The 18,524-nt window shown below is 42.6% G+C and overlaps 2 protein-coding genes across 5 annotated transcripts in view; one reads left to right on the top strand and one right to left on the bottom strand.

Annotated features, from left to right (window-relative positions):
* Positions 1-8,591, top strand: part of AP2A2 (adaptor related protein complex 2 subunit alpha 2) — a 56,599-nt gene extending 48,008 nt beyond the window's left edge. For all 4 annotated transcript variants that reach the window (XM_035121816.3, XM_035121796.3, XM_088665960.1 and 1 more), the window contains 7 exons: positions 296-378; positions 593-682; positions 1,910-2,033; positions 2,247-2,363; positions 2,854-2,923; positions 4,070-4,204; positions 6,124-8,591. In XM_035121816.3, the coding sequence (XP_034977707.1) occupies positions 296-378; positions 593-682; positions 1,910-2,033; positions 2,247-2,363; positions 2,854-2,923; positions 4,070-4,204; positions 6,124-6,201 (697 nt within the window). In that variant the 3' untranslated portion in view covers positions 6,202-8,591. The remainder of the gene's footprint in view (positions 1-295; positions 379-592; positions 683-1,909; positions 2,034-2,246; positions 2,364-2,853; positions 2,924-4,069; positions 4,205-6,123) is intronic.
* Positions 8,592-12,898: 4,307 nt separating this feature from the next.
* Positions 12,899-17,896, bottom strand: LOC148687593 (uncharacterized). Its single transcript, XM_088656379.1, has 5 exons — positions 17,893-17,896; positions 17,405-17,851; positions 16,614-16,982; positions 14,645-14,747; positions 12,899-13,381 (listed from the first exon to the last, which is right to left on the bottom strand). The coding sequence occupies exons 1-5, from the start codon at positions 17,894-17,896 to the stop codon at positions 13,159-13,161; spliced, it is 1,146 nt and encodes a 381-aa protein (XP_088512505.1). The 3' UTR covers positions 12,899-13,158.
* Between the last annotated feature and the right edge of the window lie 628 nt (positions 17,897-18,524).

Genomic DNA, 18,524 nt, shown 5'->3' on the forward strand with positions numbered 1-18,524 from the left:
TTGCCCAGTCCTCAAAGCATGGATGTTGTGGCTCCTTAACCCTTCCCCCCAATGTTTCTGTGATTGGGGCAGCTTGGAATAGTTGAGGAATAAAGCAAAATTTGCAAGGACTATTTGACCTACAGCTTACTTCTTGATTTTGATTCTATCTTGGTTCTTGCTTCTTCTTGACTTCTTCTAATACTCCCGGGTGCACAGATGTCTGTCTGCATCCTCTCTATCTAAAGCAGTTGGTAACAACATGTGATTTATCTAAAACACAATTCCTGTATTGTGCCTGCTCCTCTTTTTCTAGGTTTGTTTGCAAAAACAATGGAGTCTTATATGAGAATCAGTTGCTACAGATTGGTTTGAAATCTGAATTTCGGCAGAATTTGGGTAAGAACAACACAGGTTATGATAAACTGCATTCTACAGTATTACCTTAGGTCCTATTTTTGTAAGAAGTGTCATGTTTGGGCCACTAATGAAATATTGCTGGGCCTTTGTAAGAAAAGCCCTGCTTATTATAATTAATTCCTTTTCAAGCTTAAATGGCCTTGGGTGGTGGTTTAAATCAAATGCTCATAAGTGTTGCCTTGTTTCTTTCCAGGTCGGATGTTCATATTTTATGGTAACAAGACTTCAACACAATTTTTGAATTTTTCTCCAGCCCTAATCTGTTCTGATGAACTCCAGGCTGATATCCTTTTGTTACCTGATATCGCTAACAAGAGAAATAAATATTGTTCTTAAGTGCAGGAATCAGACTGTGTGCTGCAGGGACTCGAGTTCAGTAGGAAGAATTGGAGAACATTGGGCAGAAGTGTTTATTGCACTTCTTGGGGGACCACAATATAGAGAAAGGTGATTTAAGGATAATCATGTCAGGAAGGTAGACTGGTTCTGAGTTTAGCCTAGAAAAGAAAAGTGTGTCCCTTCTCTTTACTAGGCATTATACAGGCAGAGTTCCTTGGTTTTAAATTATTTGTTTAAGTGACCATGTTTATGGAGCATGTGGCTGCCCCTCTAGTGTCAAGGGGTCCCCCAAAATGTTCTCACTCAAATGTTGTCAGGTTAGCTTGAGTATAGCTGTCATGCAAACCTGACTTTTTTTAGATTCTAAAATACCCGCACGTTATGATTATTTATATGAATGCATTTTGGGAAAAATATTAAATAGCTGCTGCAGGGGACCCTGAGCACCACGGGGAGTTGAGGAGATGGAGATAATGTTTCCTATCCGCTGCTGTACTCCTGGCAAAATGCACCCCGCAAACTGTTGTTTGTGTCAGCGGACTCCCCTCTTGCTGCAAAGAGCAGGGTGCATGAGTAGGTGCATGCCTGATTTTTCCATCTGAAGAGGAGGTTAAAGAGAGACACCAAAGCTGCTTTCAAATACCTGAAGGGCTGTTGCACCAAAGATGGAGCAGGCTTGCTTTCTGCTGCTCCGGAAAGCCGGTCTAGAATCAATGATTGGAAGTGGCAGGGAAGCAGATTTTGGCTAAACCATTTAAAGAGAAACTTCCTAATGCCAAGAACTATGTATTCAACAGTGCAGAAGGCTTCCCTGGGAGGTGGTGGGATCTCCTCCTCTGGAGCTGTTTAAACAATGTCTTAATGGTCATCTGTCTGGGTCCTGAGATGCTGTGGTTGCATCCTGCAAGGAGCAGGGGGTTGGGCTTAGATGACTCCCAAGTCCCTTTCTACTCCACGAACCTATGAAAATGCACCCCTGCCACCCCCTGTAGTCCTGGTGCTGCTCAGGTTCCCTTGTGGCTGTTATTTATTTGCATTACCCCCCCCCCAAAGCACTTAAATCACTTTCTTGTAATCAATGTATCATGTTTTAGTTTGGGTATTTGTGACTTTATGGCAGCACTTTCCAAATATTAAGTTAGCCAAATAGCCTGTTTCCTTAACCTGCCACGCCTGAATCTGCAGACGAAACCAGTTGACCCCACTGTGGAGGGAGGTGCTCAGGTGCAGCAGATCGTAAACATTGAGTGCATATCGGACTTCATGGAAGCACCAGCCCTAAATATTCAGTTCAGGTACAACTCTTAATTTGGGTCTATATGTGTTGGGTTTAAATAGGGACTGCCTTCTAAACAAATGAAACCAAATGATTTTGGGGTGGAGTTTTAATTCAACAGACACCTGTGTCTATAAGCTTTGAAGGCTTTTTTTTCTTAAAGCTGTGGCAACTGTTTCCTAATGCTCAAAGGTCCTCAAAGGTTTAAATCATTGCTGTTTGCATGTTTCAGATATGGAGGAACATTGCAAAATATTTCTGTGAAGCTTCCCATCACACTGAACAAATTTTTCCAGCCTACAGAAATGGCTGCTCAAGACTTCTTCCAGAGATGGAAGCAGCTAAGCAGGTAGGTTCAGATCCTGCACAGCCATTAATGGCACATGCTGTGTTGCTTTAGTCTGGTGGTGCCTGCCCATTAACCTGAGCCCTTCCAGGGGTGTAGAAAGGTGTAAATTATTTCATCAGTCAAGCTGATGTAGAAGAACATACTAATGTCTCTTCAGGATTGTACTGGAGAAGGACAAGTTCTGCATTTTTCCACAATACATTTCTTTTATTTAATTTTTGACCCTATTGTTCTTCATAAATAAATCCAAAGGAACAGACTGATGAATCAATATTTGTTACATTGGCTGGCTGATGTCCTTTTTGTGAAGGCAGGAGGAACCTGATCTAACCCTGCTGGGAAAAACTGCTTCAAGCCTCAGTTTTTATAGGTTCAGTTTTAACCATCCCAAATTTTCTGGTTCTATATGAAATGCTGCCTAACTCTCTCATGTTTGTACTATAAAAGCAAAGCAAATGTTAACTACTTTAACCTTGGTGTTACTTCACAGCCCTCAACAGGAAGTGCAGAACATCTTTAAAGCAAACCATCCAATGGATACCGAAATTACAAAGGCAAAGGTGGGTAGCAGGTGGTTGTTATCCTTTTTCTTCTTCTTCTTCTTTGGCTATCACTCAAGGTGATGATCCCACGATTGAGATTGTTATCATCATTGCTACTTGGGCATTTATAACCTGCACACTTCATTGTTGTTGCTCCCAGAAAAACAATAAAAATAATCTGCAATGAAATAAAATGTGTCAAACAATGTTAAAACAAAGATGTAAATGCATGTAAAAACACACACACTGCAGCAGAATCAAACCCAGTTTAAATTGTATTTTTTAAAGTTCCGGGCAAATAAAAATAAAAAGCTCTTTTCCTAGCCCCCCAAAAGGACATATGAGCATTGGCTTCGGGATATCATTCCATAGACAACTGTGAGCCTTTTCTCTGAGTACCGCTCATTCCTGACAAAAGAGGAATCTGGAGAAGCATACAGGAAATTTTATCTACATACAAGCCCACTTGCACATACAACTGAGGTCTGGATATCTGCAGCGGAGATGCCTATGTGCAGTTGGGGTGCTAAATTCTGGGGAAGTTTCTGCACCTACAGACCTGCACATAATAAATGGGCTTTCTTCCTGCAGGTATCTATGCCTAATGTGAGAAAATCCTGTGGTAGGGAAAGTACATGAAATGTAAACTGCCAAATGTTACCAGTTCTTTTCAGAGCACAAAGGCTCAAACAAGTGCCTAGACTTTGTAGGGTGGTTCTTCCAGCTGTCTGTCTATTGTTTGCTTGTTGTAGGTAGGAACCTCATGAGTTGTAGCCAGCAATCAAAGCATCTGAGTTCTTGAAACTCACATAACCCATTCTGAAAGCATGCAAGGAGTCCAATACAAGGCATTTTGGGGGGAATCTAGTGCAAGAACCACTGCTCCACAGATATGCTCCCACTACAATTGGAGACATTCCTGCAGGAAGGTATCTGTGGAACCCCAGTTCAAACACTGCACTTCTTCTAGTAGTCCTGTAACCCAAGAGTCTGATTGTGAGGGGCTGCATGGAGGTTGTTGGCCACCATTTGACCTGCTGTGTGTTCAGCATGTTGATCAAGCCCATCTTTTGTAAGTCCCTTTTCCTTCCTTTCTCACCACCTGCTCTTTTTTTCTTTCTCCTGGTCTCTGGTTCAAATCCCCTTTTGGCTTTCCTTTGGCAGATAATTGGCTTTGGCACAGCTTTACTGGAAGACGTAGATCCCAATCCTGCTAACTTTGTCGGAGCCGGCATAATCCACACAAAATCATTCCAGATTGGATGTTTGATGCGTCTTGAACCCAACCTGCAGGCACAGGTAATGGCTTCTTGTTTACTTGCTGAATGTTTTGAAAGTATGGAAGAGCAAAATAGAATATATTTTTTAAAAAATATACCACATAGTTTTACTATGCCCACTTCTGTGACTCTAGCATGCATCAGCCAATATGATGTCTGAGGTTGTTTTCTAGGAACAATCAGCTGAGACAGAGTGAAATATATTGCGGCTGTTCTATGGTTCCAGCAGCTGTGCAATTATTCTGCTTCCTCGGTTATTATAAGACATAATGCATTGTTTCGAGACCCTGCTTTGGAAATACCTGCCAGACAAGTGGTAAAAACCACATCACTGTGACTAATTTGCCTGTGTGCAGTGCCACATGCAGTTCTGCGCCTCTGCTGAACTAGTCTGGAACATTCTAGAACAGGGGTAGGCAAACTAAGGCCCGGGGGCTGGATCCAGCCCAATTGCCTTCTAAATCCGGCCCATGGATGGTCTGGGAATCAGTGTGTTTTTTACATGAATAGAATGTGTGCTTTTATTTAAAATGCATCTCTGGTTTATTTGTGGGTCATAGGAATTTGTTCATTCCCCACCCACCAAATATATATAGTCCTCTCCCCCCCCCAAGGTCTGAGGGACAGTGGACCGCCCCCCCTGCTGAAAAGGTTTGCTGATCCCTGCTCTAGAGCTCTAAAAGTAAAGGGCCATAGAGGCAGAAGATGCCTGGCTCAATCGCTGGCATCTCCAGGTAGTGGAACACTTGTCAGAAATCCTGGTGAATGGTTGCTAGTCGGTGTAGGCAGTACTGAGCTAGTTAGACCAATGATCTGTTTACGAGACAGCTTCCCGTGTCATCATGCCTCTCAGGTTCACTTGCCTCAAGGGGTAGGATGAGCACCCTTCTGCCAGCTTCTCGCAGTAGCAGCAGCTAGTGGGACATTCTCGGTATGCTCAAACATCTTTAGCACTTTCTTCTTGCCCTTATGTAGGGAGCTTATTTCCTTGTGTGATACCTTTGTGGCATATCTCCCCCCCCACCTTTATGTGCAGCTCGAAGTATAACTTCATTTTCAGTTCTAAAGGATAACTGGATTATTTTAAACTAGAATCCAGGGGGATATTTTTGTTGTACTAAAACAAACAGCACTGCTACTCCAAAAAGCTCTACTTTTTCATGGTCTAAGGATGACATGACTCTTAACTCTCACGAACCCGAGTGGTAACGATGCACCAGTTTAGTACTTGCCATGGAAGATTTAGGAGACACACCAGCTAGGAAGCCAGACAATTTTTTTGTGGTCTGTCCACCTCCCTTAAACAAGGAAACTCCTTAATTCCACACAGATACATCTCATTCCACTGCGACCAGGTGACTAAACTATGTAATGACACTATTGGTATTTATACCCCACCCTCCAGCCTAAAAAAAGTTCCCAGAGCAGCTTACAAAGATTAGTAATGGAACAGTCTTTGTCCTAAGGCTTGCAATCCCAAATACATGATGCAAAAGGGCGGGCGGTAGAAGGGGAAATAGGCAAATTCTGGCACTGGTTCTTAGCTACATATTTGGTTATCTCTCAGTGAGTGAAACACCTTCATCAGATGTGACTATAATATTACATCTATATAATATCCTGGCATCTCATTTGGGCCTCGCTGGAAAGTAAGGCTTGGGGTGTGTGTGTGTCTAGAATGATGACACCCCTGCTGAGAACCCAAGGAGAGTCCCATTTGCCCAGCCAGCCTGTGGTCCAAAACTGTCTTTAGAAAGCTGATGAGGAAAAGGCCACAAATAGGACATAAATACCTAAATGTTGCAAAGATTTTGTGTTTTTAAATGTACACAATCAGCCACTGTTCACTTCCATTCAGATCTTACCTGTATAAATGTGTTGGGGGTGGGGTTTTGGGGGGGTCAGCCTCTGAAAAGTTGTTTTTCTGTTCTTTTCCAGATGTACAGATTAACACTACGGACAAGTAAAGAAACGGTGTCCCGAAGGTTATGTGAATTACTTTCTGAACAGTTCTGAGCCATAATGTGCAACCCCTTCTGATTCTCCATTTCTGCCATTGTCCATGTCCTGCTCCAGAAATGTTTTGTACACCAGTGTCTGCAAAAATAATTGCCACCCCATTCACATCCCTGCCTTAAAGGACCTGTCCCTTTTTATGTGAAACAAATGATATGTGCAACATAAAATTACTTAAATGTGAAAAAAAATAAAATGACTCTTAGATTTTTGGTGCAAAGAAGCTGGGAGGTCTTGTATCTGTGTGGGAGGTCTTGTGTGTCTCAACTCAACTGTGCTTCATATATTTTTGGCAGGAGTTGTTTTTATTAAAATTCACTTCAGGTATGCTTAATCCCAACTCAATGAAACAGTTTCGCTGGAAATGCCACTGTAAATTGCTAGAAGCATGCTAGCAAACAAATAAAAAGCTGAGAAGTTGGTGTGCAGAGAGGGCTAGATTCCATTCCTGCTCAATTGAATGTTACCCCATGTCCTTTTTAAAGGATCTAGATACATCTGAAGATGGCTATATTTGCTTTGTAAAGAACATTTGGAGGCATAAGCACATATTCTGATTCATATTTTAATATCCTCAAATGACTTCCTTTAAATCCCAACCCTCCACTTTTCTCCCAAGTTCTGAACTACCAAAGAGTTATTGTCATGATAAATGCTTAAGTAAGAAAACCACATTGGGTTCTTGGGTACAACATGTTGTTGTTTTCCCCCCAAAGCTGTGGTTGATCATATAAACATCAGTACACTTCAACTTTAAATTAAAAAATCACTTGGAAGTATTCTTTTACCTAAGACTTTCTAAGGGACCCAAGGCATTGGTATTCCTGCCCCCCACTTTCCAGTTTAACAAAAACAAAACTAAAGTATTTCCCCCCCCCATTTAACATCTTCTGAATCATAGGGATAGCCACTAGCTCTGATCAGGGAGAGTTTAGCCTATTCAGATTTGAAATACACTGTGGGATTCTGCAAGTATGATGTAGGAAGCGGATTGGCTTGAAATGCTTGTCATGTCACCAGAACAGTTTTGGTCTAGAACTTGACAGTCCTGTTTTCAAAAAGTGTAGTAATGGCATCTGTAGTTTGGTAAGATCTATGCATTTGTGGAACATGCCGTGGAACTGGCATCTTCTTTGACAGGAGTAGAATGCTAGTTAAACTGACTACCATTACACACCTCTGAAGAGCTCCTTAAGAAGTAATTTATGACTACAATTATACACGAGGGCAATGTAAAAAAAATTAAAAAATAAAATAAGCTGCAATGTTGTCTGATTACAAATATCAGTTGCTGCTCGAGTTATGAGGCTTTTTAACGAACAACAACACGGCTTCTTCTGCCCCAGTGTCTGGAATTAACTTATTAAAAACTGAAAATCCAGTTTTCTTCCTAATGTGGCTATTGGATCAGAATAATATTGACCAACTTCTCCAATCAAATTTGATGAGTTATATTGAAGCACATTGTATGGAACTACCTGGAGTGTTAGCTGGTAAAATAATAAAACAATAACTCTTACATTCTCCTATCACTGGGAAATTTTTAGGAATTATTATGACAGCCCATTGCATTACTGTGGTTACACTAAATGGTATTAAGCACTCAGTGGTCTTCTGAAGTGTGTCTTATCACAGATGCTGGGAAGAATGGCCATATCATTTTTAACATAGATCCGTCCCACTGGAAGCATAGTTTGTCTCCTCCTTTTTAATTCCACCTCAATACACTGTTTTTGTGTACTGTTCACTTGTATAATTTTTGCAAAGAAATGTGGTTTTATCCACAAAGGGTGATATTTAACTAAATTATACTCAGGGTAGGCCATGTGAAATTAATGGACTTCACTTAGATAAGTCCATTGACTTCAGTGGATTTTCTTAGAGTATGACTAACATTGGATATCATTCATAGAGAAAAAAGGACTCTAAATATAGGTGGCTCAATGACCAACTGTATATATGAGTAATCAAACTTTATGCAAGACTTCACCTCTGATACGAGCCATATAGGCATTGTTTTGAAGAAAACTTTTTTTAAAAAGTTTCTCTTTATTGGGATAAATGACCTTGATTTACCAAAGTTGTGTGTCCTCCTCCATCTCAAGCAGAAGTTAACAGTTTCTGTGGCTAAACCAGTATTAGTAATTAAGGTACAGTATTTGTTTTGTTGACATGTGAAAATACCTGTACAGGAAGACAAAATATTGTGCACTTTTAGGCCTACACTCCAATATGTAATGTGTAGTAATCTCACTTGTAAAAAAATAAATAAAAATCACAAGCTTATATGGTGGGCTTTGATTATTATGACTGTAAAAAAAATGAAAATATAAAAAAACTAATCATGTTATCTTTAATGGAAAATAATAAATGGCTAGAAGAATAAAAAATTCCTTTCCTTTTTTCATTCCCAGAGCATGACTTCTTTTCCTACCGCAGGGCTAACAAATGTGAAAATTTCATTTTTATAGTCAGCTTTCAGAATTATGATTTAGATAAATACAAAACATCACCACCTACTGTGCAGAGGAAATGAAATTGTGATTGCATAGGACAAAAGACTTTGGCCCTGATTTGTTTATTGCAACACTCCAGTCCTCTTGACGATTGAAGCAGAGTACTTTTGAGTGTTTCCCAGCCAGCAAACTAATAACTCGACGCCTTCCAGCTAAATATGCAATTTATTATTATTATTATTATTATTATTATTATTATTATTATTACTCATTTCCCCCCAAGTTATTCCCTTTTTGTTTTATTTTTTTATTTTCCTGGTCTTGAGGGATCTGCTTAGAGTGAGGCTGGATGAAGACATTAGCCTCTTGGGCTCCCTGCATCACTGCTTCCTGGTTCACATTCTCTCTGATATAATGGCAGAAATGAAGCTCACATGGATCTGTACCTCACCTACTTCTAGTAGTGTTAAGAGGTGGGGGCAGGGCACATGCAAGTCTCAGGACCACTCCTTGGCTTGGCAAAAGTGGAATTGAGAGACATGAAGTAATGAATGAATAGCCGTTAGGCTATTGTGGAGCTTCTCTGCTATAATAAATAAAAACAAATAAATAAAAGTGTCCCATGGCAAAATGGCAGCATCCAAAAATAAGGCAGTGGTTTACTAGAGAGGCTGCCTGGGTATGTAGAAGTTTGAATTAAGAGAAAAGCCCACAACCTGACAAGGATTTGCAAGTTCCAGGAGTGATTGAATGCTGATGGAAGATGAGGCTAATATACGCCACAACGTTCTGTCTGAGGTCAAAAGCATCTAGGATTTAGAAAATAGCGACTGGACAGTTAGCACATGGTTGTTTAAAGAAGAAAATATTGGAACTATAAAATAACTTGGAAAGTCCCCAAACAAACGGCAATCTTTGTTTTGCTGAACTGAGAGCCAAACGGGAAGCAGGAAGTGAAGCTGAAAAGTAGGGTTAAGAATTAAAGGAGCAGCAGTGTTATTTTTATAGAAAACTAGCTGGCCCAGCCATCACTTGGGTAGTGGCATTGCCTATAGGCTTTAAAGTGTATCATAGTGGGGTTGGCTTTTAAAATGAAGGAGCATCTCCACCCCCATTGTTCTACCTGGACACTGAGGTCCAGCTCCGAGGGCCTTCTGGCGGTTCCCTCACTGTGTGATGTGAGGTTACAGGGAATCAGGCAGAGGGCCTTCTCGGTGGTGGCGCCCGCCCTGTGGAATGCCCTCCCATCAGATGTCAAGGAAATAAATCTGACTTTTAGAAGACATCTGAAGGCAGCCCTGTTTAGGGAAGTTTTTGATGTTTGATGTTTTATCGTGTTTTTAATATTCTATTGGGAGCCACCCAGAGTGGCTGGGGAAGCCCAGCCAGATGGGTGGGGGATAAATAAAAAAATATATTATTAAATTATTATTAAAATGAGAAAAGTTAAGATGCCTGAAGCATTTTAAGGAAAGATGGACGTTAACATAGTGAGTTGATCTCAGCCCTCTCTGTATCAACCAAATACTGTATACAGATTTTCTTGGATCAATAGTACTCTGTGTGCATTCATTAGCCACGTGTAAATGTATGTGATTTGGAAGAGGCCATTGCTTAGCTGTCAAGTATCCCGTTTTCCGCGGGAAACCCCTGGATTTTAATCCGTTTCCCGCTGTTCTCCCGAATGGAGAAAAATCCTGGAAATCCCCTAAATTTCCTACCTGCCAGGGAGCCTCCATTGTGGCCACCACCAAAATGGCTGCCAGGTATGCGTAGAAGCGACTTCTGGTGCTGCTCTGCCCGATTTCCGGTGCCCACACATGGGAAGAGTGGCCCCGGAAGTTGCTTCTACGCAACTTCCAGTGCCGCGCCGCTGCTGATCCTGAATTTTTCAGCAGGAGACTTGGCAGGTATGGGCCATTGCCCACAACAATACAGCTCTCATGTCTCACTACTAAGACTGCAAAACATTTACCTTGTTCAATATGAGCATAGGAAGCTGCCTTATCCTGAGTCCGACCATTGCTTTATCTAGCTGATTGGTTTGCTGTCCACACTACCTGGCAGGGGCTCTCCAGGGTTTCGGAGAGGCCTCTCTCCCACCCTTACCTGGAGAGGCCATGCATCGAACCTGGGATCTTCGATAGATACAGCCCTTAAAGTCACAATTTGCCCAGGAGCTGGCTCTCATTTTATGAGGGGTCTTTTGTGGCACATTTCCTTTCGCCACTGTATGATCCTGTCATTTTGAAGCCAACTTCAAATCCCACCCAAAATCCACAGGTATGCTGGGCAGCTTCCAGTTTTGTAATGGTGGTAATACCATATTATTGCTCTTTGCTAAGATTAGTTTATTTTGCTTTCTCCCCTAACTTCCTGAAACTTTCACTTAGGTTTAGGACAGGTTAACACAGTGAAATAAACACAGCATGGAACCGGCCCCAGTGTGGACCTCTATGGAAGATATTGAGAGGTAGGCTGCTTTCAACTTGCCAAACAATCACTCCGTATCCATGACTTTGAATAATGGTCCTTGATCAAGAAAGCACACCTTTATAGTTGCTCCTCTGTCCTCACCTCTATAAAATAATATGGGGACACCATTCGTATTTTGATGCATCCTGACTTTATTGGAAATCTATTGAACACTTTTTATGGATAATTCATCTAACACACTGAAAACTGTGAGGGAGAAATATATGCCTTTAAGCAAATGTGAGCACGAAACTATTTCTTATAAAGTGCTGAAGCCTTATACAGTACACAACTTCATCTAAACCAATCTGCACTTAAGGCCAAAGCCCCTTAAAATCTAGGACAAGCATCTTAGCCTAATCTGTTTATCTGTTGTGATAAGGTATGAGCCGAGTTCCTCCACTTAATTCATGACCTGCATTTTTTAAATACCGGTATGTTGCTATCCTAATATTACACACTTCCACAATATCCCATAGGAGTGCATTCATATGTAATCATTCATACCTGAATAGTTGTTTCCAGAGGGTGGTGCTTAGGGAGTGTTTTTCGGTCCCATGGAGCCTTCAATCTGGGGTTCCTCAGGGTTTGATTTTATCCCCTATGCTGTTTAACATGAAACTGCTGAGTGGGGTTATCTGGAGTTTGGGAGAATGTTGTCAGTAATATGCTGGTGACACACAACTCTCTACTCCTTTATATCTGCAGATGAGGCAGAGGATGTGTTGGACCGCAGTCTTGCCTCAGTAATGGACTGGATAAGATCAAAAAACTGAAGCACATTATATGCAGGGCTGCCTTTGAAAACAGTTCAGAAACTTCAGCTGGTGCAGAATTTAGTGGCCACATTGTTCACTGGAGCGAAACGGTTTGAGAATATTACACCGATCCTGGCTGCCAGTTAGTTTCCAGGCCCAATTCAAAGTGTTGGTTTTGACCTATAAAGCACCTTCATTGCATATCTTTCAGTCCTGGGTGTTCCACTGATCAACAGCTTTTTAAATGTGTTTGTGTGAGGAGGAGTTATTGGTTATGTATTTTGTAATCTCATTTTGTAATTTTATGTTGTGAACCGCCATGGGATCTTGGGAGGAGGGGTGGTTAAATAAATAAATAAATAATCAATCAATCAATCTCCCCACCCACTTTGCATGCTGTAGTTTACAATCCCTCTCTCCATCAGCATGGATCTTCATGTAGTCTTCAAAGCCATACTTGTTCTCCTCCTCTGAACCTGACTGCTTTTTCTATTTTCGCCACTTAAAAGTGTCTATTGAGTGTTTGTCAGAGAAACTGGCATTATGGCATAGATGAACATGCCAAGATTCAGTAGCACCTTCAGAAAAATGGATGCAGTGTGACATGCTCCTGTTCAGGATTCTAGCCAACCAAACGCTGTGCCCTTTTCTAGGATAGCTTATTCCATTACACACTCCCCTCCAAATCTATGCACACATTCCTTGTTGACTGAACATGCTCAGTCTTTACGGAGGTATTTTTAAGGTCTCCTCAGCACCGCAAACATTTTTCTATGGCTGTTTTGTAATTCCCTGAACCTGATGATACCTCTCTCTCTTGTGTAGGGATGGTGCTGTTTTGGCTATGTGAGGATCCATGCTCAAAGAATGAGTTTGCTAGTAGCACACAGCAGCTTGATGCCACCCAGCTGTTTTAGGCTACAACTCTCAACATCCCTGACTTTTGGTCAGCAGATTAGGGAATGCCGATATACAGGAGTATGCTCATTAATGACTCTCCACTGAAAATGAGAATGACCAACTAAACACTTTATTAAACCTATTTAACTATTTTACAATACATAGTAGACGTTGCTTGCTGGAAACTTTCTGAGCGAGGCAGATATTTATTCCATCCAAAATGATGAATAAATTAGCCAAGGATGTTATCAGTACCAGTCTTCTTGGAAGTATTCTCTGCCTGCCTTCCCAAAGCTTGGAGAAATCCATATGAACAAAGGGATTTTGAGTGTCAAATGTCTCTTTGCAAAGTAAGTAATAACCGATCATTATTTTCTGAACAATCCCTTTACGGTTGAGGAAGCTGAGTCTGCCTCATGTGTACATCCATCGTAGTTGCATACGCAGCCACCAAATAGGATGATTTCTGTAACAAGTGGCTTATGTGGGTTCTCTGGGTCTGGACAAGGCATCGTCAGCTCCTTCTTGTAGAGTGTGAGTGGCATGCAGCACCCACACTCTGTGTGTACCATCATCTTGGCAACATTTAGCCTGTGAAAGAGAGGAGTAATAATAATAATAATAATAATAATAATAATAATAATAATAATACCCTGCCCAGCTGGCTGGCTGGCCTCCAGCAAAATATAAAAACATAATAAAACATCAAACATTAAAAACAGTTGGCAGTTCTTGCAGGTTTAACGGGAGTGTCATATGAGCCAATTGCATGTTTTTAAAGCACGAGTGAGGGGGTTGCACAAGTTACCATAGCCTCTCTCTCCCCCATTCCGGGGGGGGGGGGACGCCTTGTTCTTCACCTCCCAACAGCAGCAGCATTTCCACTTACCAAGTGGGTGAGAGGGGGCAGTGGAAAGGTTGGGGATAAAAATACCCTTCATCTGGGAGAAGGTCCTAGGAGTGTGTATGTATGGATTTGTGTGTTTGGCTTTGAAGCTGCCCATTTTGGGCCTTGGCCCCACCTATAATCCCCATGTGGCTTTCTAGAAGCTCACCCACGAGGGTATGTCACCCCACCCCTGTTCAGCAGCAAAACCCTGAAGATACAAAGCTATAGATCTGGAGTATCTCAGAAATAACCAAGAGCAAGAGATGTTGAACAGAATACTATTGCCCTCCATCCTGCTGTTGGAAGCACCATTGTACTGCTTTGCGGTATTTATAATACTTGTTGATACCAGATTGCTTTAACAAGTTCTAAATTATGCTGGGATTTGTTGATGAAAGGTGGTACAGTGGTACCTCGGTTTATGAACTTAATCCAATTCAGAAGTCCGTTCGTAAACCAAAACCATTCTTAAACCGAGGCACGCTTTCCCTAATGAGGCCTCCCACTGCTGGTGCCCTTCCACTGTTCGGCTTCCATTCAAAGACCAAGGTAAAGTTCGCAAACATGAACACTACTTCCATTTTTGCAGAGTTCGTAAACTGAATCGTTCGTAAACAGGACTGTTCTTAAACCTAGGTACCACTGTGTGTACATCTTTTAAATAAATAGAAAATAATGTGAACTGTACCTCTGTAGGATTTAATTTGGGGATAGGAATGGCAGAACCGTATCTGGTAATATTAGTACCAGAACTGATTATTCACTGGGTTAAAGCAAGTTATATACTATATCTTAAAAAAGAAATGCAATATACGATAATGGAATGCAATGTACTATGTGATATCTAGCTGCTATACAGCAATGGAAATAATTGACATTGGTAACATTTACAGATTAATACTTTTGATTATGTAATAAGACAAACATCATAGTGGCTGGCCAAATTGACACCGATGCATACTTACCTTGATGATGTTGGACACATTCCTTCGCAGCGAGTCAAAGTGACATTCGCAACACAACCCTTGTAAACCACTTGATCTTCATATTCAACAGATTCACACTTCCCTGAAATACATGAAATAAAACAGTTAATGTACGAGCAGCACTGGAAATGTGGTGAATCATCTTATGGCAATATAGATGATTGGGATTTTCTGTCATCTGGAAACTTGAATCCAGTGAAATGGGATGATACATTTCTTTATCAGTTGTATTCCCTGTTCAGTCTCATTTGAGTGCTATAGTTCTTTTAGAGTCTGGACTACTTTAGGTTTTCATGCTTATGGGAACAGGTATATGGCCTTCCTTAATGTTGTTTGTAAATCCATGTATGGTGACAATTTTGAGAAATCAGTTATTTTAAACTGTTATAAATGAATTAATTTGATTTTTATTGTTAAAGTCCATTTAAAACATTTTGACATATGTGAAAGAGTAGCTTGCAAGTCAAAGAACTTATATGTACTTCAACCCACGTCTAAGCATACTTTTCTTGAAACAAGGTGCCAATGGTTTCAATGGGCTTATTCCCAAAGTACATATGCAGGTGACTATAGCCTTAGGAAAGGGACAGCAGGTGGCACTGTGGGTTAAACCACAGAGGCTAGGGCTTGCCGATCAGAAGGTCAGCAGTTCGAATCCCCGCGATGGGGTGAGCTCCCGTTGCTCAGTCCCAGCTCCTGCCAACCTAGCAGTTCGAAAGCACGTCAAAGTGCAAGTAGATAAATAGGTACTGCTGTAGCGGGAAGGTAAACGGCGTTTCCGTGTGCTGCTCTGGTTCACCAGAAGCGGCTTTGTCATGCTGGCCACATGACCTGGAAGCTGTACACCAGCTCCCTCGGCCAATAACGCGACCAGAGTTGGTCACAGCTGGACCTAATGGTCAGGGGTCCCTTTACCTTTACCTATAGCCTTAGGAAGCCAACCACTTTCACCTAGACCATTTATGTAGCTTAGGTAACCTATGATTTGAAGTTGTGGTGGTAGTTGCCTGTAACTGAAGAAATAAAAGCAAAATGTCTGAACAAAAACACATGCATAAACAAAATAATATGGATATAACCCTGAGTCTATTTAAAGAGGTCTTTAAGCAGAGGCTTGACAGGCATATGTCAAGAGTGCTTTGATGGTGTTTCCTGCTTGGCAGGGGGTTGGACTGGATGGCCCTTGTGGTCTCTTCCAACACTATGATTCTATGATTCGAAAGACAATAAGTTGGTCATTATATTCTGCGAAGTCAGGATTGCATGCAAAGTCAGCAACCATCAAAGATCTTGAGACCAAACTTCTACCTTCTTTTAATATATGAGTTTGAAAATCAAATGATCTAGCTGTTGGATGGGGACAAAGCTGTTCAAATGCTGCTTTTCCCCACAATGACATTTAGGCTGCAGTTCTAGACAGCTACAGGGGAATAAGGCCCATTTAATTTGCATCGTGTCGATTCGTATGAGATGACAGTTCTAGTGTACATAATGGAGAACAAAGATTGCTTTGCACTTTCCTGTCCCAGGAACACAGTGTGTTAGATTCTGCATCCTAAAAAGATATGGAACTAAATAGGCAGCTACCTAGATATTTGTAAAAATTAACAAAAAGGGAACAAACTGGATCAATCATCAAAAGGAAAAATAAAATAGAAATGAACAAAAAAGAAAGTATAGCATTAATGCTAAAAAAAACCTATAAACATTGTTGAATGAGCAGAACCACAGAATACTGTGAAAAGTATGACCTGCGAAAATATATTTATCATGTATGATACAAAAAGTTTAAAAATGGGGGTTGATCTGCACAGATGGTAAAAAAGTGGGGTGGATCTAGAACAAAATTGTGAAATGATGATGGAGTGACTACAGTCAATGTAAAAGTTCAACAAATACATAAACCACATTTGAACCAAAAAAACATTTCCTCAAAAGAGAAGCTTACCAGGAGATACAGTTGATGTATATGAAGTGGAGGTTGTCTTCAAAGACTGAGTACTACTACTCGAAGTACTAGTTCGAGAAGTTACTGGAATACTAATGATATTGGTACTGGAAGACGATGGAGAACTGCTTGTGACCGGAATAATGGGAGTAGTAGAAACAGTAGATGTAAGTGGAATTGAAGTAGAGGATGTTTGTATGGGGAAATGTGTTGTCATGCTGGACGCTGTAGAAATCAAACTAGAGGTTTTTGGTGTGCTAGTTGCTGAGGTTTGTGTTGATGCAGTGGTTCTGGATGTGGTGGAGGGAGGCGTGGTTGGCGTGGTTTTTGGCGTGCTGCTTGGCGGCCTGGATGTCGAAGGTGTGGTGACTGCAAAGGAGAAAGAAACCAAGTGAAAGGGGGGCGACCACACGTGGGAACGGGAGGAGAGAAGGAGAGAAGAAGAGCTCCTTCGGTACGCTCAACGCCCTTACCTGTAGGCACCGGTGGTGGAACAGAAGTGGTGGCTTTCGGTGTTTCTGGAACACAAGAGAGCAAAGTCACATAGGTGGCAGTGGGAGGGGGAAAGGGCGGGCTCCCGTCACGACTGGGAGTTTGGGTTGCCCAGGGCGCCACACGAGAAAATGAAGAACAGGTTCCAGGATGACTGAGCCAGACGAGTCTCCCCTCTGTTGGAGGGCTGGCTCACGTGGGACCTGGAGGTGGGAACCCCTATGCCCCTTGGATCGCTACGGGAGGAGAGGGCTCCTGAAAGACTTGTAAGCTGCTGCAGAGCGACCAAGGAGACTTACCCGTAGTAACTGGGACGGTGGTGGTGGCAGGAGTTGAGGGGGTCAGAGTGCTGGGCGTTTCTGTGCTGGTAGGGGGAGCAGTCGTGAGAGTTGTGGCAGTGGGTACTGGAGTGCTGGTGGAAGTGGAGGTAACGGTTGTGGACGAGGTGGTGGTGGTTGTCGTGGACGGCGTTGGAGGAGAGGGTGTGGTGGAGGGCACGGATCCTGTTGTGGTTGTCGGGGTTGGTGTGCTAGTCGCGGTGGATTCTGTAGTGGTGGAGGGGGTTGTGGTTAGGATTTTGGGGTGATGCGTAGTGGTGGATGGTGTGGAGGCTGTTGCAGTGGTCTTTGGCGTGTTGGTGGTTGCCGTCTGAGTTGATGCAGTGGTTCTGGATGTGGTGGAGGGAGACGTAGTTGGCGTGGTTTTTGGCGTGCTGCTTGGCGGCCTGGTTGTCGAAGGTGTGGTGACTGCAAAGGAGAAAGAAACCAAGTGAACGGGGGGCGAACACACATGGGATCGGGAGGAGAGAAGGAGAAAAGAAGAGCTCCTTCGTCACGCTCAACGCCCTTACCTGTAGGCACCAGTGGTGGAACAGAAGTGGTGGATTTCGGTGTTTCTGGAACACAAAAGAGCAAAGTCACATAGGTGGCAGTGGGAGAGGGAAAGGGCGGGCTCCCGTCACGACTGGGAGTTTGGGTTCCCCAGGGCGCCACACGAAAAAATGAAGAACAGGTTCCAGGATGACTGAGCCAGACGAGTCTCCCCTCTGTTGGAGGGCTGGCTTACGTGGGACCTGGAGGTGGGAACCCCTCTGCCCCTTGGATTGCTACGGGAGGAGAGGGCTCCTGAAAGACTTGTAAGCTGCTGCAGAGCGACCAAGGAGACTTACCCGTAGTAACTGGGACGGTGGTGGTGGCAGGAGTTGTGGGGGTCGGAGTGCTGGGCGTTTCTGTGCTGGTAGGGGGAGCAGTCGTGAGAGTTGTGGCAGTGGGTACTGGAGTGCTGGTGGAAGTGGAGGTAACGGTTGTGGGCGAGGTGGTGGTGGTTGTCGTGGACGGCGTCGGAGGAGAGGGTGTGGTGGAGGGCACGGATCCTGTTGTGGTTGTCGGGGTTGGTGTGCTAGTCGCGGTGGATTCTGTC

The sequence above is a fragment of the Zootoca vivipara genome, chromosome 1 (assembly GCF_965207765.1).
Source record: "Zootoca vivipara chromosome 1, rZooViv2.hap1.1, whole genome shotgun sequence".
Classification (NCBI taxonomy): Eukaryota; Metazoa; Chordata; class Lepidosauria; order Squamata; family Lacertidae; genus Zootoca; species Zootoca vivipara.